Source organism: Mustela putorius, unplaced genomic scaffold (assembly GCF_011764305.1).
Source record: "Mustela putorius furo isolate JIRA1106 unplaced genomic scaffold, ASM1176430v1.1 tig00003871_pilon_pilon_pilon, whole genome shotgun sequence".
Classification (NCBI taxonomy): domain Eukaryota; kingdom Metazoa; phylum Chordata; class Mammalia; order Carnivora; family Mustelidae; genus Mustela; species Mustela putorius.
The window spans coordinates 11560534-11587839 of NW_025422023.1; the positions used below are offsets into that span (position 1 = coordinate 11560534).

At 36.6% G+C, this 27306-nt stretch overlaps 1 protein-coding gene across 2 annotated transcripts; it reads right to left on the reverse strand.

Annotated features, from left to right (window-relative positions):
• Positions 1-688: 688 nt before the first annotated feature.
• On the reverse strand, positions 689-27306 carry CXXC4 (CXXC finger protein 4). Of its 2 annotated transcripts, XM_013054025.2 has the most exons (4): positions 27036-27299; positions 26840-26915; positions 23001-24340; positions 689-4787 (listed from the first exon to the last, which is right to left on the reverse strand). In XM_013054025.2, exons 3-4 carry the CDS (start codon positions 24081-24083, stop codon positions 4743-4745), a joined length of 1128 nt encoding a protein of 375 aa, XP_012909479.2. In that variant the 5' UTR covers positions 24084-24340; positions 26840-26915; positions 27036-27299; the 3' UTR covers positions 689-4742. The 2 variants fall into 2 exon arrangements, with proteins under 2 accessions (XP_012909479.2, XP_044923010.1); XM_045067075.1 differs by lacking the exon at positions 689-4787 and having other exon boundaries at positions 22777-24340; positions 27036-27306.

Consider the following 27306-nt stretch of genomic DNA (forward strand, 5'->3'; position numbering starts at 1 on the left):
GCAATCATGTTTAAGATTTCCAATATACAAAATTGTGTTCTACATTTTTTGTAGGTTATGAAGCATCAAAAAAAAAAAAGAAGAGCCTTGCTCTGAGAAGCAGTGAAGTAAGTAAGTGTTAAGCACATTCACCACCAAATAATAAGCAGCATGGTTGGAACCCAGTATTCCATAATAAAAAGAGTAACACAATAAAAATTTAATCTCAGAGTATTGCTGGGAGGGGCTGAAGACAGAATTCCAGTGTTGCGCATTTCTTCAGGCACTTCAAGTCTTTCGAGCATTACCACCGGACGTTTCATTCATTGGCACAGGGGGATGCTTTCTCCTGGCACACTTAGGATGGAGAAGAATGGAGAAAAGTTTGGATACATTCATTTCTTCCTCTATTTAGATGACTTTTTAAAACTTTCAACAAAGAATATATCCTTTAGAAATGTGAAAAGAACCATGTTCTTCTTTTTTCCTTTTCTTTAAGTATATGAGAAAGACAAAATCTATGAGGAAAAACAAAATGAACAAAACTGGCATATTTTATGAAAGATTTATATACAGTATTCATTCTGCTGACATAAGGGCAAGTGTAGAATTATAAACTTTTTTATCATAAACAAAATTAGATTTTCAGGATCATATGTTCATTACTGCAATTCCCACAAATAAAAATTTCTTCATGGAAAAATAGAGATATTTTGAATACTAAAGTCCTTTATTCAACAACACAGAAATTTCACAAAAACAACTTTACTGGGCAAATTGAATGTGGTTTTTTAAGTTTTTTTTTTTTTTTTTTACAGTTTTGTACATGCCCCATAAGTAATTTTCTTTAATAAATACACTGTTTTCCAAAACTGCTTTTTTAAATAATTGCACAAGCATACATACACCTTACACAAATATCTATTAGAAAATTTAATAGATGACTGCACAGTTCAGAATAGGAGAACGCTGTGAAAGGAGTACATTTTGTGTCCCATGTTCCTGAAATATCTGACTTCCTTGCCATTTTGAAAATGGAATCCCTCCTCACATGGTAGCTGTCTTTTATTCACTAGGAATACAGATCTCAGTGTGAAACTGCCAAATTTAATAAAAACAAAATCTGAAACATTTAGCTGTTACATGAGAACCAACTGTTTGATATCACTGTGAATCTAACCATGATCAAAGACCCACCACAGTTTTTTGCTGAACACATTTGACCCTGAATAGTGTGCTCATTTAACTGCTTGCCTTTTTTTCATTATTTGATTACAGATACTATCAGCTTAAAGACTTTATATGCTTTAGCATTAATTGTACAACTTACGTGCCAGGCGTTCTAAATGAAAGGAAGGGAATATTCTTTTCTGTTAGTGATTGCTTCACACTAATTCATGGGAAGCCCGCCATCTCTTGCTCCCTATAAATATGTTTAGAAGCCGGAAGTTGGGTGTTGGGGATTAAGCAACCAGAGATGTTTTTATATACTCTTACACTGGAGAAAGACTTTCACTGTGTCACTGTGTTCTCTCCTAAGGATGGATATGTTTCTCACTTGCAAAAATGTCTCTGCTTGTATACAGGTGGGCAAAATCCATCAGAAAGCCACTTTGGTCTGAAGGCCTGGAAAGAGGGAGGTTTGCATTATGAGGTTCTTATAATGTTTGGGTGCTGAGTGACAGCTGACAAGTAAAATGGTTCAATGCTCTTCATACCAACACCCTGCATACTTTCCAGCTCTCCCTAACTGCTGACAGAATGTGGCATCTCCTTGCCTACACCTAGAGAAGGTAAGAGTCCTGTGCATGTTTGAACCTCTCTTACAAAGCTTTTAATTTGACTTCTTTGATACGTAATTCTTAAATTGTACAGTCCGCCACAATCTATATTCTGATTGCTATCTTCTGAATTTTCTTGGTCCGAATATGAAATGTACAGTGAACAATTTTGAAAAGTTACATTCATTGGTATTTTAGAATCGTGGAAACTGTAAACCTTTAAATCACTCCCTCGGGGTTATAATGATATGCTTTACAAGTTCTCAGTATATGGACTTAGGAGAAGAGAACCAAAAGGAGAACAGAAGAGTAACATCTTTTTTCAACATCACCAACGAGAACTTTTTATGTACCCTACATTATATAAACAGAGTTTTACCAAAAACATAAAAAAGGGGTGGTATAAAAGAACAATATCAAGAATAAAAACATGTAAGAGAATTAAAGAAAAGCTGCACTTTTCCATTTCAATCAACAGATTTTCTTTCATTAAAAAACTGATTTGACATGTAAAACAACACACTTTACAATATACAGATTCATTAGTTTTTTAAGAAAACAAATAAAAACACATCAAGACATGCAATACTTAGCATGTATTTTAGACTCTCAGTACATTGTCATGAGATCTTTACATGTTACTCTATGCCTAATGCAGCCTGAACAGACATTTGCTTCAATTCTGTCGTAACAATCACCATTTTCCAAAAAGCAAGGCAAACTTACCATTCAAGTGTAAAAGTAAGTTTTCACTTACTTGTAATTAATTAGTACACTGGCTTAAAAATATGAGTAAAATCAAATAAAAGTGGATGAGAAAGAACTCATATAGTTCTCATTGGTCCCACAGCAGAAACAGAAATTCTAACTAGAAACCCTCAAAGGAATATACATCAAGCAGAAAGCTATGTCAGAATTAACATACAGCACATTTTAGCTTACGATGATTTAATGATCTTCTTGAAACAGGGACAGGTGTAAAACATGAAATAAATTTTCCTTAAAAAGCCCGTTTGACTGAAACTGGAGGCCTTGCGATGCTCCTCTAGCCAGGTTCAGTCACTTGCTTTTCACACTGGCGTTTGCAGGGAACTTCACCCTCCCTCCCAGACTCTGATGATGAAGTGCTTTCTTCCGGTTTTCTTAAAATCTCCTGTCATATTATTTCCCATTCACAACTACAACTAGCCTTTCAAAATTATTAATCTGCTAGTCTTTCTAAAACTTTACAGCCCTTTTTCACCCTTTCTCTTCTCAAGTTATTTTTCTCTGCATGATCCATCTTGCTAACATTTTTCAGCAGACTAGTAGTGGCTGTCCAGGCTAAAATAGCTGGCTGGTGGATAAAGAACAAAAGTTACGGTAACATGGCCACTTCGACGCTCCATGTATTTTTACTAAATTCTACTTTATTCCTCAAGATGAAAACTGTCTTTATAATCTGGCAAGAAAAAGAAAATGAAATAAACTTCCTAGATATCATGGCATCACAAATAATATCTGTCCTATGAGGACAGCCTTAGGAACCTTGACGGCCATAAGAACACCAAATCCTATGTGAAAGAGCAGCACGGATCCTATGAAGCATTAGCTCCTTTGTGTTTGGGGCTGTTTGCACTATGAAATTCCACAGAGTGTGGACCTGGCTGCTCAGGAATGAAAGCATCAAGTGACAAAAATGGGAATGGGAGTAATGGAACATTCCACTGAGGGCCTCGGGGAAGGCCACTGGTCCACCTGGGAGGCTATGGGAAAGGAAGATAAAAAGAAATGTAAAAGACTCACTTTTATGAATGTGTTCAATTTTTTTTTATCTTAAAAAATATATGTAGTCATGCCTCAGTGCAAGAAGTCTTTATGTATTCAAATTTTAGAACAAACTACCCATTTCATATCATACATGGAATTAAAACATTTGGGTACATTTTATTAAGTGTTTCTTTTTCCTACCAAAACAAAATAATAAAAGAACAAAATATGAACAACAACAAAAAAATACATACACCCCATGTTGGGTTGAGGAAAAAAAAGCCCATCCTGAATTTCTCTGCCTAAGATATGATACTTTTCTCTGTATCCTAGAAAACACTGTTTTTTTTTCTTTTTAAATTTATACAACTGATTCTGCATGTTCCAACTACTCTGAGTACTCCGCCTTACAGTGCAACCCAAGACAAGTCAACTACACTAAGTATTTGGGAGGTATACCCTTCTGTACAGCTCGTTTGTAAGCAATGCAAGTGCATAACCACTACTCTAATATAGTGCTCAAAAGATTAATTGAAACTTTCATAACATCTTCCCCTCTTATAACAACACAACTGAAGGTAATTGCTGGATGCATCATAATCTTTTAGTCTTGTAAAACTTGGCATCAAGTCTCTACGGAAAGATGCATGGCAAAACATGCCACTGCTGTTGCTGCTTCTAGAAACAACTGGCAAAAAATATTTAAAGCTAAAATTTATTGCTCCAGATTTAACTTGCAGAACCATACTGTTGTGTACAAACTGTTAATCTCCATAGATGCTCAGACATGATTGTCTCCTTGTGTCTAAACACACAAAATACAAGCTGCTATCTGTACAGTTTACAGTACTGAAACACATATATTTGAAAATGAAGTATAGATATGTACTTTGCAAAGATACATGATTTTACAGCAGGGGTTTACCCAAACTTGTTTTTTACAGCCACTTTCAAAATAGACAACAACTTCACTAGTATAGCTAAATTACATCAAAGAAAGAATCAGTGTATTGAAAGTAAATAGACTGGCCAATTCCCCAAGCTCCCAGATTATTTTTATATGTCTTTTTTCTTTTCTTTTCCTTTTTTTTTTTTTTTGGAAGAAACCCCTATACATAAAATGAAAATAATATCTGGATATTTTCTTCAGTGGTGGACTAAGCAGTTTCTTAAAACAAGACATTAGTTTGCCCTTCACTTCCAAATGCCTTGAAAATAAGATATACTACTGCTTTAAAAGAACCATCGGAATGCTTCAGCGCTGGGAACAGGTGTTCTCTATAAAAAAAGAGCAAGAAAACAAGTTAAGCTTTCTTTCTATGCCAATATAAAATTAGATTTTTCTCCTTTACACTTCAGCAATATTTTTAGTCAGCAATACACAACATAATGACTTGTATATTTCAACATTTAATAAAAAAAAATGTTCAGTCTTGGAACATTACAAAAATTGGGATGCTAACTTTAACGCTAATTTACTGAATATAATATTAAACACACATTAGTCTAAAAAATACAGGAAACACAGCCTAGAACATGGATAATCATCGGAATAAAGGGGGAGGTTCAAACTATTAGCCAATAGTAGGACGTCCGGCCAGAAAGTCTATATCTGCTGTGTACATACGCATCCTACGTAAGGTTGATATTTAGAGAATTCAGTGAAGTAAATTTTTTTATTCCGGGGAATTCTGTTTACCACAGACATCAACAAATATTACATTGATATTAATTCTATCATTTAACAACTGCTAATGCTAAACATTCCTACAAATAATCTAATGAAAACTATACTGACAACATATGCCACTATTTTCAACAAATTCTGCATTTTCAACAAATTAATGTTATATGTATGAAACAAACTTATACTAACCAATGACACTCAGTGGAGCATAACTATCCTTTTGCACCATAAAAAGAGTAGCTTTCCAAAGGAGTACTAAGTTAGCACCAAAGTATGAACAATCATTTTAACAAAATGCTTAAAGTTATGGTGGTGTGTTTTGTTTTGTTTTGTTTTGTTTTTTGTCAGAAAAACAGTAAAGTATTGAATTTTCCTCTCTATATTAATATTACAGTAATTCATTATACTATACTCGTATTCTTTAAAAAACAGAAGCACATAAGAACATATTGAAGGTACATAACAATAAGTTAAATTTTCCTGTAGGGGCAAATGAAAGAGGGCTGATTTTATTCCTTAAACCAGTCCAACAATCCTGCACAGAATACAAGATGGCTGCTGAGAATAAGTAAGCATATAAGTTGGTATGCTGAATGCTACCAAATTATTGGGTAAGTACAGAACACGCACACACACACATGCACGCACACACACGCACACCTCTTAAAAACACATCTTAAGACTGTGTTAGTAGCAAAAACACATCTTAAGACTGTGTTAATAGCACTTGAATTTCATATTTCAGAAAATACACGAAAAATTCAACTCTAAGTACTCTTTAATAATTGAGGCTAGCTTTTATTTACTCTCTCACATTTGACTTATCTGGTTGACACAGTGCTACTGTAACAATGTCATCTAAAAATAAAAGTGTATTATTTGGTTAAGATGTCCACTGAAATTTAAATGAAAAAAAAAATTGTTTTGAAAGCAAAGCCACTTTTCACTATTTGCACTAGAAAGAATTTTTAAAAATTTGTCCTCACAGTCAACACAATAGATTTCCAAAGAAAGTATAAGAACAAACTAATGATTTTTTTGAAAGTAAACTCTCCTCCCAATGTGAGTCTCAAAATCATGACCCCAAGATCAGAATCTCCTGCTCTCCCAACTGAGGCAGCCAGGCACCCAAAACTAATGATTGCAACGCAAGTTTGTATAATGTATATGCAAAAGTATTTAACTTGTGAAGTATTTTCTAAAAACGCAAGCAAGAAAGCCCATTATTCCCATATAAGTAGTACTCATTAATATTTTACTCTTTACTCCTCATGGTATAATGTTTTCTTCTCTCCAGCTCACTATGAGTATCTGAATCCCCGTCATTTGATTTGGTTGATGAAAAAAACCCCTTTACCACTTTTGAAAACTAACTTTTGAATGATAAATGTAACTGTATGTGTTCATTACATTTATTTAGTCATTATTAAAGGAAGTATATGAAGCAATAAGAAACATATTCATTCTAATATTCATGCTTTACACACACACACACACACACACACACAAGCAGTAAATGAAAACTTAGACGTTCATACCAGATGCTAAGCTTGCTGCCTGATGCCAACTAAGAATGAATTTTATATAAGTATGCATACTTATATAAATGTAGTCATTTTTAACAAGATAAGTTAGATCCAAACATATCCATGCAATTACAGATTCACATATGAAAAATAAACATGTGCATATATATTCATATATATTCACATTTACATGTATAGAATATGACATAGAGATGCCAATTTACTTTCAGATGCCAACTGGAAACAAGACTGTAAGTATATATACTTAGATAATCTTGTATCTTGATAAACATATATGTTTATGAAGATAAACAGAAAAATGTATGGAGTACATTTTTTAAATGAGGTGAACTCCTTATGTCTTGGATACATTTTGAAAATTCTTTTCCAACTCTTTGCTCTTCCTGTGCCCCTTTTCATTACTAAATTTTATTTGCAATATTTAGAGAAAGCAAGCTTCATAAAATGCCACCTGAGATCAAAGGTCATGGTTGTGAGGAGAAAGATAATCAGTTTTCGGTGCTTATTAGCACCAAAAATTAATTAGATAATGCAAATATGAGAAAAGCAGAGAGCTAGCTTCCTTTACTAATACAACCTGTCACAAAATAAAGCACTGTGATGTTTGCATATTATTATGCATACATTGAGGCCAGTATGTATCTCCATATATAAAGATATAGTCCACTGCTGCGGGGGAAGGATGAAGATAAGCAGAGAAGCATCTTTTAAAAAAATATTTCTCCCTTATATTAAGATTTTTGAGGTCATGAAGCCTAAAAATGATTTGCTGGGAAATCACTTAAAATGTGTGAGAAAACAGGAAATCTACTAGTGCAGTAATTAGAACAAGTTATCAAGGCATTCACCACAACCTTGAAGTGAGGTTTCTCTAAATTTTATTTCAGGGTTGAAAAAGTAACACAACTCTTTAGTGTCCCATAGGCCACACAGAGCAGAAGATGTATGCTCAAGCTCCTGCCCAGTTTTCACTTAGCTCATGAAAATTCCCTGGAAATTTACTTTATACCTGGACTGAGTTCTTTTTGGTCACGATGGGGAAAGCAACATTGTTTGCTTTCATACATAAAATATTGGTTAAATTATAGGTTCTTTATAAAGTCTGCACTAATCTGGGGACCTATCTTCTCTAATTCTGTCAACCAATGAGGTCATCTTTGTTACAGGAATTTTATTTCAAATGGAATTTTATTTCAAATGGAGCTCAGCACACCAGCCAGGAGGATTAAGCACCCTGACCAGATATCTTCGGGTTATATAAATTCAACAGTCCCAGCTGGGAAATCACACTCTTGATGAGATTACAGTGACTTTCTGGATCTTGGTGATGCTTGCAGGAAATCGTTATCCTGAGTGACAGGAAAGCCAGATTCCCCAGGAAGAGAAGGGGGCGGGGAGATAAAGAATAGAATGGAGTTGATCAGCATTGTTTAAGGCAGCCTTCACTGCTCATGCAGGTGTGAACGCTGACACACAACAGCCTGCTACTCCCAGGAGGCCTGTGCAGAAACCCGCAGCCCTCCGTTCTCCTTCCCGTAGTGCTGTAAAGCCTCGTGTTCCAGAGCATTCCTACCATGAGAGAAAGCCAGAGCCACATACGGAAGACCTTAAACTAATGAGCTTAAAGACAGGACTTCTGTTTCCTTCCTAAATGACTAAGCCCAAGTACAGTTAACACAGACTTTTAAAAAAAATGAAAACAGAAGTTATCAATATGTCTCCAGCAGAGGTATATTTAAGTTTAATTTTTGTTTTAGCAATGAAGAAATATTTAAACACCCTAAAATAAATTAAAAATCTGCAAAGCTGCCACCCAAAGAATTTGAGAATTTCTCTTCTTTGGTGTCTGCAGAGCAGGGGCTATCTTCAGGCTGTGCAAGCATCTACACACTCTTGTGTGAACTTGGTGAGTCGAATAAAAATTCACCTCCTGGAAGCTGTAAAAGGGATATCTACTCTTCTTTCTATATGAAAGTGGGTGGGATTGGCTATTCATATTTAGCTACAATATGTAAAGCATGGCACTAAACAAAACTCATTTTAATAAAACCCAACATGAACTTTCAAAGGGCAAATTAAAGACAACTCAATGCCGAAATCTTCTTCAGAATGCATAAAGCTATGTAAATGGAGGTAATTATTATGACATTAGAAAATTCTGTAACTAAAGTTCAATATATCTTCATATACTTTCTAATCCAAAAATCGTGGTGATTCCCCTAGGCCTTCAGAATTCTACCGTGAAATAGGATGCTTCGAATACAATGATTTCCAAGCTGCAGTCCATACTTTTGGCCACCACTACTCTTAAGCTAATAAAAAATAATTTCCTGTTTTCCCATTTGTTATTAAAGAAATAGAAGCCATCCAATCATTTTCTGATTCTCCTGTAATGATGTGAAGTATGCTTTTTCCAATCAGAACCAAAGCAATATCAAACTGTAGTTTGCCACTCTTCTGAAACAGTGTTTTCCTCTGAGGAGTCGCCTGTAAGTTTCTTAGGCTCCAACCATCTAAGACCTCGAAATTGGAGCTCCTCACAGCATTTGATTGACCTCTTCACACTAGAACTTGAAAACCTCAACAAAGCACTGAAATTTCACAATAGAGAGTACATATTACAAAAGGTAAGAGTAGGTACCATTGTTTGCCTTTAGATATTTGATTATATTTTGTTTTAGCTTCATATGAAACATTAAAACTTTGTAGTATTTTGCATAAACAACAGCAAAAGATTCCTGATGATGAAAAAAATTACTTTTTTTCCTGATTTGATTCACAAAGAATGCTAAAACATCAAGTTATATGAAGTCTCAAATTTTTTTACTGACAAAATTTCAAAACCTACTTGGAGAAGTGGAAAATTGTATTATGTATACAATATTGTGAATGTGAATACACACACATGCACATTAATACAAGTCTTTGGAAATTTAATAATTATAATTATAATATTGTTATAATTATGATAATAATAATTATCTAAGTATCTAAAATGATACTTAGGAAATGTTAGAGACACCCCAAAATGTCTTTAGCAGAAATATTTTCTATATTGTATTTATAATTAATATTTTAAAAATCATAGAACAGTAATCCACTAACTTTACTAGAATTAATAGCAAGCACAAGTATAGAATAGGCTAGTAAATTGAGAGAACAATTAATTTATGATATATGATAATCTTACAGTCCAATAACTGTTATTATAATAAAAAACAACTTTATATTTTAATAATACCTCAGTTAATATAATATAAATTAATATAAACGCTTTCTACTTTTTAGATTACACCTTTCTTTTTCTGTCCTTTTAAAAATATATGCCATTTATATTATGAAATATATATCATATGTATGATAGATGTCACATATGTGATATATATTGCACATATGTCACATATGAAATATGTATCAGATTAATTCTTCTCATAATTCAAATTAATTTATCATATGACTGTATAAGTAGTAGTATACTTACATTTTATTTTGGCCATTATCCAGATGTAAACTAAAAGTATCTACCAAAATTATCACTAACTGGAGTATTAGATCCCTCTCTAAAAGAGAGAAAGCACCAAATAGGTAACTACATAATTTTTATGACCCAATTTTTTTGCAGGCATTAAATATGATTATAAGGAGAACTCTACTTTTTTGGTTTTCAAATTGACATGTATGGGGCCAGGATTTCTCTAATTAAGGGTGGAGAACTGGCAATGGCTTTTTCATTAGTATCCACTCTCTGTAGGCCGTTGCTCCCGCTACTCTTCCCACTATGCAAATTCTGACAGCTCCTCCTCTTCCCCCCTACCCCCCCAGCATGAACACCACCACCCTCACCATCACCATTGTGATGGCATGATTTTAGGTGATGATAGCATGACTTGAGAAGATAAACCTAGCCAACTTTTGCAGATGGAAAGATGAATTTATATATTACATTGTACAGATGCTAATCAGTGTACTGGTAGAGCCAGGTAGGAAAACAACTGTCTAAAGGAGAATGTGTGTGTCTAAAGGGTAGGAATGGGTTGGTAGGAAGGAAAGTAATAGTTTACCACCGTGATTTACATGCATCCAAAAGTGACCGGAAAAGGTGCCCACCTGTGGCCCCAGTATCTAATGCAACTACTTAATTTAGGCAAGTCTTGTGATTAATGCTAAGTAAAGTAGGATTATATTTTAACTGATTTTGGTAAAAACACTTCAAATCACAGCATTCTAACAAATAAGTAAATTTATTGTCTGATAAATGAGTTGTTTAGTAATTAAAATGTTCTTGGAAATATAAAAGTAAACTATAATAGAATGATATCAGGGTAAGCCAAAAGAGGAAAATTGGTCAATGATTCACCAATTAAAAAGGTGTTTTTGAAAAAATTATTTTATGCAGTATTTTTAACCCTATGCTAAATGTTCTTAGAGGGAGTGTGAAAGGAAATTAAAAGTAAAATTGAGATTAAAAAGCAAAATTTAGATTAATAACATCAATACTGTCAAGAATGATTAGTACAGTCAATTCTATTTATATATTCTATATGTTTATATTTAATTTATGAATATATACACAAATATATGTGGTTATGTGATAAATGAATCTTAATCTATCTACCTACATACCTATCACTTATATACCTGGCAGAGACAAAAGTAGGATAATTCTACCTCCCCTCAAAGTCACTCCACTAATCCTGTTTAATGCAACAATGCCTTTAGGTGAGATCACTGCTAATCAGCTATTGAAAAACCATCAGCATTCTTTTTGTGATAAAGTTGTTGGACAATTTTGAAAATTCTGGTTAATTTTAAAGCAGACAGTGAACTGTCTTTTTTTTTTTAAGTGAAGAGAAGAAGAAATATTCTTGTAAAATGTGAGAAAATGGGAGGTCACAAAAAAATTAAGAGGTGAAATTTTAAAATGATCAAAGCTATGATTTGGACAGTCTCTAACGTGTAGTAAAATTAAATACAATAGTTACACCAAACTTTTATAAGAAATTCAAATTATAGTGTTTCTCTTTGAATTATTATAGATAGGAGAATTTGAGAACTATTCACTTTTTATATTATATAAAAAGTGAAAATAACTTTAATAATTTTTTCCCCCTTAGGCTAAGTCCTTAGCATCTTGGATGTAGTCACTGGACTTCATTTGGTTTAGAATCCTCTATAACAAAATTCCAACCACTTCAATGACCTAGCCCAGAAACCAAAGCATGTTTTATGTCCATGAATTACTTAGAGGAATTTAGAGTAAATTCCAAATATTTCAGTCATTAAGATGTTATCATCAAAATAATGCATTTGGTTAAAACTGTACTTCTGAGAATAACATGTAGCTTTTGCAGTATTTCCTTAAAAAAAGTGTTTTTTAAACAATTGTAATTAAATTATAACTGCCATCCACCAAATACTCAAATTCTCAATCACTCTGATTTTTTGGTCTTTCTCATTTTTTGCCCTTTTAAATAATGAAATTAAAAGGTATACAATCAACAATTATTATAATTTAACTTTATCAAGTTATTACATGTTACCTAGCTCTTTAGAAATACATTTTGGCTAATTTCCCTCATTAAGGGATATACACTCTTAAGCATTCTACACTACCATGATATCAGCATATCTTGTGCTAAAGCAAGTTCTCAAATCTTTAGATTCAAATTTCTCCTCAGAGAATTTCCACATACTCCTTCTGTTTTATAAGCATCCTGTACCCCATCTTTGTGCAAACATAGCCACCTTCCCAAAGTTAACTAGCAGAGTCAATTGATAAGCCCAACTTTTTTCAAGCATAGAATTTATAAGATGTAGTGATTAATCATCTTTCTTCCATTTTTTCTGGAGTTTTTTTCACATGTGCATTCTGTATTTTCCAGGAAATTTTCTACATAACACTTAAAAATTACAGATATATTTGGAAGAATTCGTTGTTGATAAGATGACCTCTATCTCCCTAAACACCACGGCTAATTTGGAGCATGAGTTTTCTCACTTTGGCTTTTCTATGTTTCTAACAGAAGACCTGAGTGAATTACTCTTTAAGAGAAATGAGAAGGGGTTGGGGGTGGAAACTAGTTTCAGTGAAACTCCTTATTCCGCTGTGGTAAATGAAAAGAAACAGTGTTGAAGGGTTCTAGTGGGCCTAAGCCCAACCAGACTCATGGCATCTTGCCAACATTTTTGAGACTTTGTTTCTATTAATTTCTTATTTAAACCAAACTCAAGAAGATGACCTTGGGCATGACAATACTTTTCTACCAGTATGCACCTTTCTCCTTTCTCTGGGGTTTGTGACACTACATTCTGCCTGCCCTTTCTCCTCCCCTCCCGCCCGCCCTTCTTTCTTATGCAAGGCAAACAAGGATTTCCACTGGTCTGCAAAAGATACTTGAAATAACAAGTCATACTGTAGATTCTCAGTATGTTCAAAGGTTCAAGGCAAGTATTCTTTTTTTTTCTTTATATCTTGAAAAATTCTACTAATAGCAAATGTAATACAATACCACATAATCACATGGGGTAACCAGGTAGAGATCCTCAATGGCAACCTGTATTTCTTATTTAGGTCGGGGGAAGAACTAAGCCAAGGACGCATCAAGGAATCCTAAGGCTTTTAAGTAGATATGAGACTGTTTCCTGAGAAATTATATCATTTTAATTCAATTATGTCATTTTACATTTGTCCGTTTCTTGGGACTGAAAGTTAAGAATGTAAGTAGGGAACTCAGTATCTTGGAGGAAGGACTAAGATGTAGATTTAGGCATTTAGATGGGTATTGCAAAAGGCAGAAATAAAGGAAAGTGTAAGTTCCTTAAATGTGTGTGTGTGTGTGTGTGTAAACATAATTGTATGTATATAACCACAGCACTTACCACAAATCATAAAAAATAGCAGTTCCTACCTAAAGATTTGTCAAATTGAATTGAATCTATCAAGGGCTGACTATATGCTTAGTAACATACCATGTATTCATGAATATACAGCATAGGTAGAGGCCTGCCTATGAGAAGTAAAGACACACTATTTATAGAAATACATTTAAATTTTACTCTTTATCTTGTTAACATTGTTCCATTTACAAATGCAATTTCTTTCCTCACTACAGTCTCATTCAATAGTGTTGTTGCTGTCACTAAACTAGTGTTTTTCAAGCTTTTTTACTGCAACCAACACTCAGAAATACATTTTACATAGCAGCCTAGTACATGCATACACATACATTTATGTATACATACAAACTGAAACAGAAGTTTAACAATATGTACTCTTAGTATATGTGCTGCACTCATATATTTTATGTTCCACTCTCTTCTATCCTAGTTTCTGAAAATCCTCGTGGTGAACCAACACATGGACCACTAATGTTCTGTCACCTGCAGTTTGAAAAACACAGCTCCCCGCCACACAAATAACATACTCATGTGAAGAGAACCACATGAGGAAAATCCAAAACTACTCCACAATGAATTTAACTCTATAGAGCAGCCTTATATTGAAAGATCTAATCTGTATTTCCTTTGGGACAGAAAAGGCCAGTGTTCTCAATTTTGTTTTTCATGGATGAAAATTAGAGCACACAGAGTATTTAATGTTTACTAGAGGATTCCACACCTTCTCACTTATCATCTATCTACATACAACTGAGAATTTTAGCTCTTTCCTTATTCTTAACTCCATTAAAGCCATCACTGGTCTCATTTAAGCTACACACAAGAACACTTTCCATAGACAAGTCTTTCCCCAGCACAGTTACATTCCTGTCACTGATTCACCAGCACCCGTAATCATCATTTCCTCACAATTAAATTTAAATAGTCTGTCTTTCCTTTAATATGTATTTTATCTCTTTCACTCTGAAAGGTTTTGGAGAAAATATATCTTCTCTGGGATTTACCAGATTTGCTGAAATACACAGAAATGGACATGAGTCTTGGTGATCTATAAACATATACCCCCTTCCCCTCTGGTCCTCCTAGATCTCTATCCTTTTGATTCTAATCAATCATCCAGGACTCCCCCCCCCCCGGCCCCTACCAAGTCTTTGGGCAAGAAACAACACTTTCAATAGAGTTTTCCCCAGTTTGCCACTTATTCACATTTTCAAGAATGTCCTCTAAACTATGAATTTAGATGCAGAGGAGATCCAAGTGGGATCCCATTTTCCACTCATTTTGGAAGCATTCTCTTTTAGTTACACTTTGGAATTATTCTACCAAATGTTTCAAAGACATAAGTAAAAATAATAACATCAGCTATAACACAATCTGTTTTCCCTGTCTCTGATTCAGCTGCCACTCCACTGAACTTGAGCTTTAGCTCTGACTCCCAAACCAAATATATTGAGTGAAGTCATAAAAATATTATCTTCCCTCTTTTTATAGTTTCCACTCTCTGCAAAACTTCAATAACTGCTGAAGGAAAGCAGACATCCATATCCTGTCTTGACAAAGTTCTTTCTAGATACTGCATTGCGTCCTGACTTGAATATTCCTTTCTCCTGGATTTTTAGTGCTTTCTGGATTAGTATTCCACATTTTTTAGGACTTATCACTGTTTTCTCCCAAAAAACCATTAGCCTTTTCTATTATTGCTCACCAACCTTCTTCATTTCATAAATACCCTCTCCTTATTAAAAAAAGAAAGCACTGCATAGTCACTTTACTTTTTATCCCAAAATGTGTATCTACCTATTTTATCTCCTATACACTTATCTTCCAAAATAAAAGTAACTCTTAACATTTTCCAATATTTATTAAATGTTTTCCAACTAGAATTTATATGCATTTAACCATTTCTTTCTTACAATGATTTTCTTAAACTAATTCCCCTTTAGACGAACTCCTCTTGTCTATCCAAATAAAGAAAATAGTAGCCAAAGAAAGGTGCTGTGTTGAAGTCAATCTCTCTCTCTCTGTGTGTGTGTGTGTCTCTGTTTCAGGTGTTACAGAAATTAATGGCAATGGTGTGCCTTTGGTGAGGAAGGAGGAAGAGCACTAATTTATTTAAGGCTCACCACACTGACTGACTTGACCAGGCAATTTGTGCACTTTTCCTGGTATTTGACAGTGCAAGTACAAGAACAAGGAAAACTTGTTTATCAGGTTTATCTCTTTCCAAGTGAACTCAAGCCAGATATTTGGTGAACTTGATGATTAAAGCAAAAATTCAGAAAACACAAACCACAATGTAGTCTGCCTGAGCTTTAATTTCTGAAAACTATAAGAAACCTGTGGTGGATGGGATTATCTGTAAACATAATTGTCTTATTTTCTACTTTTCATGGAGGACTTTAACATAGGAATGAGAAATTGCATAGCATTTTTCATTATACAAAGTATACTAACTGAAATACAGTATCAGAAAGTTGTAAGCTAATGGATACTATTATCCTGATTCTATACTTGGGGAAACCAAGTTCAGAGAAGTTATACTGATGTAGCTAATTTCAACTGTAGTTACCTGATACTACTAGCTCTTCTCATAACCCATCAACAAAATGTGGTTATAGGGTTCAAATATAATTTTTAATTATAAAAGAAATAAAAGGCCAAGAAACTAGTAGTATACTTTCCTATATAATTTCTATCTGGTTTATTTCAGCCAAAGAACTACATCTTTAGTATACTTTTTTGAAAAAGTAATTTTTGCTTTGCTGTTTGCTTTTGAGTAAGAAATGTAATGTGAAATCAATGCTTTAAATATTAAGAAAAAGAATAACAGGACAAATTTAATAGGCTCACTCTCATACCTAGTTTTGGATGCTTATGCTGTTAAAATAAATTAAGAGAAAGCCCCGAAGTTTCACAGAGGAAAAAAAAAAATATTCCTCATAATGTTTTAGAGTAGAAGTTAACAAGCCTGCTGGGATCCTTTTAGCCCCTGCAGAGCTAAGTCTTCAACATTATTAAATGGCTGTCGCATCTGAAGTATGGTGCAACATAACTCAATAAACAACAGAAAACATACAATGCTGAATGGAGGAAGGCTTTCCTATTACCGTGCAGAATAATTCACTATCAGGACAGGTGTTTGTATGTGATGGAACAAGATATGACTGAAGAATAAACCATCCCTGTGCCCCTCCCCCAAGTATTCTGAAACTTTTAAGGATAATAGCATAATGCCAGATGAAAAACTATGTTAAGAATGAGCAGAAACACTGCAGCACAAGGAACAAAATTAATGCCTATGCAGAATCGTCAAATTTTACACTGATTACTATAATAAAAAATCCTTGAAAACAAATTTTTGTAAAAAATGGCATTTTCTAGAGTGTTCTACGGATCCTACACTACATTTTAATTGGTGACTGAAATCATACATAAAAACAAAAAAAATTTTACCATTATTTTGGGTTCTTTTTTGTTTTTCTAAAAATTAACTTTAAAATAAAAGAAAACTAAGAAAGATGTAGTCCTTTATCCAACTTACATATTTACATGGGCCTTCCCTTCAGCAAATGCTGAATTTAACCTATTAATTTGATTAGATATTTTTATGCAATGAATACATTAGATTAACATTTTGTATAATGTGAGGAAAAATCTATGTAAAAAAAACAGAAGCATACCCACTCTTGTGCAACTTATTGGATAGTGGGGGACATTTTGTTACACTTTTTCAAAGCAAAATTAAAGGTGAGTTGCTTTCTGGTAAAAATGAACTATGTATTCAGATAATGTAACTAGCTGAGTTCAAACAGTTCTAAGCACCAGCTACTTCGAAAGAGTTTTTAAAAACACATTTCTACAGACTCAAATAATTTCATGTTTTACTCGTGTATCCAGAAAGAATATTCCACAAGTTGTCAGGATCACCCTCCCCACAGATCTTCAGTCTCCAACCTGGCAAACTAGAGCCAATGTGGATAAAATGCCCACCCTTCTTTCACTACTCCTTTCCAGTTTTAGTCTTATAGACTAGTTTATTAATTTGTTTTGTATCTGCCAACCTGTAAGTCAAAACTCCTAACCGTTCACCCAGGGAAACGAGGGATTAACCAAAGTAGGTAGCAATACTTCAGTCATCAGTTCAGCAAAAAGTCTAAAAATCAAGTAACTCTTGTGTTCCTAATCACTAGATACCCTTTTCATTCTTATTTAATAGATATAATATTTTTATCTGATTAGTCTAAAAGTTGTTATTGTTGACTTGTTCTGATTGGCTTTCTGATTGCTTATTTATTTGTATTTTGTTTGATGACAGTTGAATTTCACACATCCTTACATATAGATTTTAATTACCTTTATTTTACAGTTCCTAATTGCCATGCAAAAGATTGCTTAGAATTTATATGATATTTGCATGGGTGGGGTATTATTTTCATTTAGGAATTATTAAAAAGGCATGGTTCTTTAAAAAAAAAAACTTTGACTACCTTGTATTAAATGTAGTGATAAAAGGAAAATCTCACTGAACTTGTATTACAGTTCGATGACTTGACTACAAATCTACTTGTCTTTAGTTAAAGCTAAACTTTTCTGAAACTTTTTCTTATCATTTATGAAACTCAGGATCTTTTTTCGTACCTGAGTTCTGTAGTACACTCTAGTGTTAATATACTATCATTTGTTTGAATTGATTGACAACTTTCCTCTTTCCCTTTGATAGTTACATACTTGCATTTTGATAATAAAACAAAAATTCACATTTTTATACTAGTACGTTTTTGGTTTTTGAAACTAAAAATTGAGAACTCATTTTTAAATTGTGATATAAAATGACAAACTGATGAATGTTTCAATTTAAGAATTGAATGTTTCAATTTAAGATAGGAAACGTGTGTTTACCTCTACATTTTTTAGTCACCATTTTTAAAGTCACCAAACTTCAAAAACTTACAACATGTTCAATTATTGGCTGTTTTCATTATTTAACTATACATATTCTGAGTTTGAAGGACACACAAATTTTACAGATGGTCTATAAATAAATTTCTTTAGGAAGCAGGTACCATCTTCCTTGTAGACAATGTTGTGTCCAGAAGTTTATGACTGCCTTTTGTGTGGTGGAACTTAATGGCATATATAAAGAAATGTGTCCTTTTCCCCTAAAATACTCCTTTAAAAAATCAAGTTATCAGGGTGCCTGGACGGCTCAGTCATTAAGCATCTGTCTTTAGCTCAGGTCATGATCCCAGGGTACTCAGATGGAGCCCTGCATCAAACTTCCTGCTCAGGGGGAAGCCTGCTTCTCCCTCTCCCACTCCCTCTGCTTGTGTTCCCTCTCTCGCTGTGTCTCTCTGTCAAATAATAAATTAAAATCTTAATAAAATAAAATTTTAAAAAATCAAGTTACCAAGTTTGGGACAATATTTGGGTGTTTTCCACCAAACGCCTTAGTAGCTCAGCCTAACTTGTTGGCCTGAATATTCAGTAGATATATGTTTTAATGAGAGAAAGATTTTAAAAGAAAAGATTGAAATTGTCCATTTTTCTTGAAGTTCCATTTTCTCTTCACTATAGTCTCTTTACTGTAATGATTTCAAGTTCCTCCTTTAACTTGTGGTGGCAGCGCGTAACTTAAAGCTGAGAGCCAAGGGTGGGGGCAGGGAAATCTCCTGAGGTGTTGCTTACTAATGTAATTCCATAAATCAACTAATGGGAGAGAAACCAGATCTGTGTGGTCTCTAATGCTGTCCCACAGAGATCAATCATGTCACCTGAACAATGTTCAGGCACTAAGAGGCTGGGGTTGCCCATGGGACAATCCTATCCCTTGAGCCATATGGAGTGGAGATATTTTAAGTTAGATCTTCATATCAGAAATGTAACCGCTGCAAATATGAAAACTGAAGGATTGGTTATTTTTGCACGGACAAATTGCTATTATGTAACTTATTATCATAATGCATAATCACGTGTTTATTAAAATCTCACAACTTGGTATTGATCATTTAGGATGCAAGTTTTTAAGATAAGTTTTGTTGCAGAAGGGGCATACGGTATTTGTAATAACTGCTTTGAATAATTACTGATAGTTTTTTAATGTAATAAAATACATTTATTACAGTTCTTTATTATTTATTATTACATTAATTTAATGTAAATGAAGAGTGTTCTATGCAAATATACAGTGCACAGTATCACAGAAAAACTGAATTTGTTATATGTGTATTATTATCTTATGGAATATTATCAAGGACGTGATTTTATAAACATATTTCCAAGGCAGTAAGATGTTCTTAACATGAGACTAAGCAGGAAAATGCAAAAATAAGTAAGCCTGTTTTAAAAGGAATACCAGAGGGGAGACTTCAAAGAAACGTGGGCAAGACTCCCAACACTTCCATGTGTCTGTCTTAATTTCAGTTTACTCACCCTGAAAATCTGATTAAGCCTCCAGCCTTTGGGATGAGAATAAGTCAAAGGAAAGAAGGACGCATGAGGTTTGAAATGATAAATCAGAATTTAACTAATGATTGTGATGCAACTATTAATTGGTGTCCATAATTTAAAGCCAACAAATACAAGTTACTGAACTTCAACCTGAGGTCCACAGGTGATATCCATAATGAATCCCCAAATCACTGTCCTCAACTAGGGAGTCTAACCAATCTCTAAAACATCTCCACAGATGATGATAACTTACAGGAACCAAATTAGAGAGGGAAGCAGGTCAGCAGGGGACTTCTCACCAACCAGCAAACACTGTTCCAGCTTTGGTTCAGTCATGTAAACCCCATCACTCTGACATGCATCCAGCTGCTTCCCTACAGCCATAACTGCGTGGTTACACATATGCTTATGTCTGCCATTGCCTTTTTAAAATAACCTAGAGAGAATTTTAGCCAATTAAAAAAATGAAACAAAACAACCCCTCCCCACCAAACTTTTTCTTTCTACCAATAACACTCTGCTAAGGATCTTAACCTTGAACCATGACCCCATTCTCTGGTAGGAAAGGGTATGTAGTTAGGAAAACATCTTCACAGAGCTCTACAAAGACAGGGATGTGTTTCCTTTCTCACCCACACCCCATTTTCTGAAGATCAACAGAACTGTTGTGTACTTGGATTAAAGAAGAAAGAGAAGAAGGAGAAGTAGAGGAGAAGGGAGGAGGAGGGGGAGGAGGAAGAAAACGTAATACTACGGGATCAAAATGTCTAAAGAATTTAAGCATCACAATCAGTTTGTGGGAAAACTATCCAAAGGAGGAAAATTAAAAAAAGGAATTCATGAAGTTTGTCTAGACTGATACATCAGCATAGAAACTTGTGCAGAAAATCTATTAGTACCCACACTAAGCTCCTGCAAAGCAGTTATTTAATAAATAAATCAGAATTATCCAGTGGTCTTACCCACTGCATACTCTAAACCAGGACAAGGCAGTGCCATGGGTATAGCTGAAGATGTGGCCTACTAGCAACATGAAATCTGTAATTCTAGATACTATACAATTCAAGTGGAAAAATAAAAAACATCTAGTCCTTATCAACTGGGCATTAACAGGAAATTTAGTATGAACGGAATTTTAACTTCCATGGGCCTTAGAGACCTAGAGGTAAGATACAACAAACTAGTCCAGAAAACGGAATTCAAAAATTAAAAACGAATTTTTGCCACCAGCAATATATAGGGACCTGCATTTTTATAATTGTTATTATCTTTGTTTAAGCAGTGTTGCCAAAGGAAATGTAATAAACCACCCTGGAGTAAAGTCAAACTTTCGACAAAGAGATGGGTTTTCTTATAATGAGGAATACATGTAACATTTTGATGGAACTGATCACAATCAATAACGATATCAATATAATACTGGGTTTTTTGAATCTCAAAATGATATTTGCCTTGCATATTAATAAAACTTGAAAAAAACTATACCTTATTTGTGTTCTAGCCTCCAACAAAATTCTTTAAGTTTCCTTTTTAAAAAATCCTTTTAAAGATCAGTCCTTCATGGAAAAAACTCCTTTAAGCAGTGCTCACAATTTTTAAAAAGAATGTGCAAGTGCCCCTCTGATGATAACCTGTGAGAGCCAATCTCACTCTGTAATCCAGACCATGGAATATTCCCAAATGCTCAATCTACCACCTGAATTCTCAAGTATATATGAACATCCTGCCACCTACTCTGTAAGTGATATCAAGGGGCTAAATATGATTATTTGTTCATACATCTTGCTAAACATGCCACTAAAATCATTTCGTTTACCTATGATTGTACATTTTTTCCCTTTTTGTTTTGATCATGTTACCATATGAAATTCCCACCAAACACATCACTCTTAGTATTTAACATAATTAAAAGCCTAATTTAACAATTACTTTAGTGACAGTCAGTACATTGTCTAATTTAAGGACATATGGGAAAAAAAAAAACCCAAAAACTATTGTTGACTACCTAGCATATCAATCAAAACTGTGCTTCATTTATGGAACAGTTTTGTGACCACAAAATGGTTACTTTGTCAAATGCAGAGCCCAGAGGAAACATTCTTTGGTAACCAAATTTTAGTAATCATTTGTTTGTGAGACTATGTAAAACAATTCTTAAATAGAATTATCCTCACCTGTCTGAAATAAACTCATTCTGTCCCTTGATTTTAAGACACACCCCCTTAAAAATTGCAGGTGGTGTTCAGCTTTCTATGTTATTTCTGCTTTCTCAAAAAATACCAGCTATGCAGAAAATGGGAAACAGAAACATTTTTATCATGGTGAAGAGAAAAACGATTCTGGAAGGGGATAGAACACCCTTTTGAATCCATGTTATTTCAGCTTCCAAGATTCTTCTGTGTGTGTGTCTTAATGCAAACATAGGCTTGTGTGCCACAAATGGTGTCCTCACTGTTATAACTGAGCCACTAAGTCTCTCTTAGCCAATAAAAGTATATAAAATGTGGTATGTCCAATCCTTTGGGCAGAGATGCTTTTAAAACTAATACTAACAGGGAGGGGGCATATTAAACCGCCAAGGGGCATTTTTGAGCATACTGAATGTGAAACTTTTGATTTTTTTAAACCAATTACATTAGTTTACCACCGCAGATTTAAAAAAAAAAAAAAAAAAAAAAGGAGGGGCGCACCCCCCCCTCATTTGGAGGCCAGTTCCACGCGAAGTGCAGCTGGGAAGGGTGGTGAAGAGGCCGTGCCCTCACAACCACCTGCAACTGTATCTTACAGCCTGAATGAAGCTTCAGGAAAGGGGTACTGCATCTTCAAGCCAGACAAGAAGCCCTGAAGGGGAGAAGAGAGGGGAGTGAGGAGGGAGGGGGGGAGACTGGGAAACAAGAAATCATCTCCTCTGACCTCTAGCGAAGTGCCAGGTTTTTTCTTTAGCTCTTCACATTTTCTAAATTTGCAGATCTGGTGTCCCGTTTTGCGGTTCCTGCAACTGCTGCAGACGCCACAGTTGATGAGCCTCTTGCAGGGCACGCAGACCCCACACCTTTTCCTCTTCTTCTTGGCCGGGTTGGCTCCGCTAGCTCCCCCTGAGGAGGACGAGGAGGAGGAGGAATGATTCTGCGGGCAGTCTGCCAGATTGGCAATTTGAAACGCACTGTCTGTGACGGCTGCTGAGGCTGCTGCGGGGGAGTGAAGGGCTGTCATGACGATGACCCCTGGAGGTAATGAGATGCCCCCTAAAGCCGGGATAGCGGAAAAAGTCCCCACGCGCTCGGGGAGATTCATTATCTCTGCTTCAGCAGCGCCGCATTTGAGCTTGTTCATGCATTCCCCCGCCAAAGGTCTGCAGTGTTCAGGGGATAAGGTGGAGAGGAAATTAGTATTTGCCATTTGCAACGACGGCTCTGGCGGGCAGCCAGCTTTCCCCAGCCTCTGGGAGTCGTTTCGGTGGTGCATGCTGGTCCTGCTGCCGCCGCCGCCGCCGCCGCCGCCGCCGCCGCCGCCGCCGCCGCCGCCGCCGCCACCGCCGGCGGGGAGGATTGCCGAAGAGGAGGCGGAGGAGGAGGCGGCGGCGGAGGAGGATTTCCTGCCGCCCCCGCCGCCCCCGCCACCGCCCCCGCCGCCCCCGCCGCCGCTGCCGCCCCCGCCGCCGCCCCCGCCCCCGCCGCTGCCCCAGAGCATGGCGGTGGCGGCGGCGGCGGTGGCCGCGTTGTCGCAGTTCCAGGGGGACATGCCGATGCGCGCGGCGGCCGCGGCGGCGGCGGCGCTGCTGGGGAAGATGGGGGTGGTGATGCGCGCGATCTTGGCCGCCTGCGGGAAGGCGCCCCCGTTGGTCTTGTAGAAGGAGGTGGCAAAGGAGCGGTAGCGCTCCATCTCCGAGTTGTAATCCACAAGGCTGTTCAGGGCCCCCTCGGGCAGGTGGCTTTCCTTGGGCAAGCCCGGGGCCTCCGGGCTCGGCCCGGGCTCCACGCAGACATTGGTGTTCATGGTGCAGGGGGGGAAGAAGGGGTGCAGGGTGGAAGTGGGGACCGCCTGGTCCGACACCTGGGTGGGAAAGGGGGGAAGGTGGGGGGGAGGGAAGGGGGTGATGGTGGTGTCGGGGTGGGGGCCGAGGCGGGAGGGGAAAGTAGGTCCGGATGGGGAAAGCAAGGTGAGGACTGCTTTATTCCTCTCTGGGGCGCATTTCCACAGACGGTGAATTCCCAGGCAGCGTCTTCCTTAGCATTATCCTCCAACTGTTACAACTAAAATAAAGAAAGTCATTCCAACGAGCTGCACGAGGAAAAAGATTAAAATAAATAAACAGCCTCCCTCACTACCCCACCGCAGACACTGAGAACTCCCACATTCTTCGTCAGGTCGTTTGCATGACAATCATCAAGACGTGACCCCCCCCCCCCCGCCATTCCACCTCCCCCCCACACACACGCTCCCAACCCACTCCCCCCTCCCCACAGCACACCACAGCTCCTCCTCCCTATTCTCATAACCCTCCAGAGAAAATGTATTAATAGCCAGGATACCCAGGGAAAGAGGAAAGACGGGGGTGACAAATGCCGAGGGAAAAGGGCAATTGGAGTGCTAAAGACATGCAAATCAGGGGTGGGAGGGCGATACTACCTATAAGCAGAGGGCATTTAAACATTATGAAATGTGTGAACAAGTGCTGCCTGGGCATGCAAATGCGGTAAAGTAGAAAACAGCAATGGCCCTATGAGGAAAATGAACAGGAAATTAGCAAATGAAGTACTGAGAAAGTCTACAATACATCCGAGTATAAACTGTAAGCAAACACAATACAACTGAGAGCTAAGAGACTGCCCACATACAATCTGAACTAAAGAGGCAGGGAAAAAAGAACTACCAGCTGCCACAGTGTCCTTCTGTGTCTGCGGTCATTAGTTTGAATCCCAGCACAGCTGGCTCTGTTAGGGTCTTAATTCAATGGACCAAGGACAGGTCTCAATTGTACAAGCCATTTGGTGGTGGGGCTTGGTGGGGGTAAGAGGGTGGTGTTCTACTTGTTTAAAAGAAATAAAGAAAGAAAAGAAAGATCGACCAGATACAAATTTTTAAAAATAATACAAACAATGTCACCCGTTTTAAACCAAGTGCCTGCAGCCTCTTTAAGAATATTCCCAATAATTCCTAATGGAGACTCCTGTCTCTTCCCAAGACAAGAGGAAAGCATGGGACTTTTTTTTTTTTTCTTTCTTTTTAAGGATCTCTCATAGTCACTGGTTTTTACATTGAGTAAAAAGGTGGTGGGTTGGGGAAGAAGGGAGATCCTTTAAGGTGTTGTTTACTTGAAGAAATAACCATAAAAAAGATTTTCTTTCTTTTGCTCTTTTTAAGAGGAAAGTTTAATGTTAACTGGGTATTTGCATTCATACCTTTGCTTACAGGCCATTATTATGCTTTAGGAAGAGGTATTTTAGTTGTTTATCACAGAGGAAGAGGTACATCTCAGCCTTTTAAGAAGTAACGCAAAGACATAAAGTGTATATTAACCTAAAAAAACAGTTTCTTTGTTTCCAGATTTTGGGGGGGGACAGAATATCTTTCTGTGACATCTTTTGAAGCCCACATGTTGGTCTGGAATGTGGAGTTCAGGGAATTCCAAATGGGGGCCCAGTAGTCTCAGTCTCAAATATTCAGTTCGAAATGGATATCAATTATAGTAATTATGCTTATAATTAGATTAATGAACCATTTATGCCCAAACTCCAAGTGCAAAAACTTCAAGACCTGCTGATGAGGTGCCCTAAAAAGAGGGGTTTATGTAAACAAATCCCTATTAGGCAAAGTAAATCAAGATAAGGAACCTCACCCCAGGCTGGATTAGAAGCTAGCAGGCATCTTTCAATCACAGCAAGTCCCTAATCACTCAGGAACCACCTCTGTGGTTTCGCATTAGGGAAAACTGCTCCCTTCAGAGGTCTGATGGCAATACAAAGGGTGCCCCCAAAATGCTCCTGGCTAAATATTCTTGATGCTTGGAAGGGGGTAGGGGAAGACACAGCAAGAATATGCATATAGCTTCAGTTTCTGTGAATCACATTGTAACTGCAAGACCGTAATAACTGCTACTCAGTAAAAACTAGTTATGCCAACCATGCATTAGCTATCACACTGAGTGGAGAGAAAAAAAAAAAATCAGTATTTTAGTCTTCTGACCTTGTTCCAAATAAAGAAATAATTTAATGTCCCCTTTCCAGAGTATTAGAGTGCTGTTTGCAAACAGAGGCTTTCCTTGCTTTTCTTATTGCCATCACCTCCCCCTTCCTCCCTCTAGGTTTAATGCCACCAGAAACTGTAGAAAATGATTGTGCCCAGTATCCAGGTCATTATTGTTTAATCAATGCATCTCTGGAGCATGAAAAAGGTACCTAAGCCACAGCTATTGTTTGGATTTTCTTTAAAAAACAAAATAAAACACACACAAATAACTATAGTCCTATTCCAAAGCTAAATTAGACAACCATACTTCATGATCCTGTTTTGCCTTTAAACAATGTGACTGTACATGCCTAATATTGTATGTCTGGTCTACCAGAGACATAGAGATCAAAGGTCATATTTAACATTCAGGAGGAGGGGCGGGTGCAGATTAATTAATAAATTAATACAGCGACGCCTTTTATTGCTGGAGTCCAGCATTAATAATCTACTTTTACAATCCCAACGGACAGCAAACATTTAAGAGAAAAAAAGCCAGAGAAAGAGAAAGAACAATCACTTACCAGTCTCTTTTTATTTGGGGAGCCTTAGAATTTGCAGACGCTGCTAGTCTGCCTTTAATTAGTTGCACATCACCCCCTAACACAAAGAAACACAAATCCAGATGTGTCTTGGCAGCTCCCAATTACAACTTTAATACTTGTAAACAAACTGTTGGGGGGGGGGGATAAATAAATATGCGGATCAAAAAAAAAATACCTGTAAATGGCTTTTTTTTTCTTGTTGCAGAGAGAAGGAGGAGGAGATGGTGTTAGTGGTGGGGGTGGAAGGAGGAGGAGGTGGGGGGAGAGGAAAGAGCCGAGTGTGAGTGTATGTGTGAGAGCGCGGGGCTGTTCTCGGTGGTCTCTCCTCTCCCAGCGCGTTGCTCTCCGTCCGTCTCCAGTCGCTGTGTGCGAGGGAGGGAGGGAGCCGGGGAGTCTCTCTCTCTCTCTCTCTCTCCCCTCTCCTCTCTCTCTCTCACCCTCCCCCC

Excerpts from the sequence above, each read along its gene's own strand:
- CXXC4 (XM_045067075.1), bottom strand. The coding sequence starts at position 24,083 with ATGAACACCAATGTCTGCGTGGAGCCCGGGCCGAGCCCGGAGGCCCCG.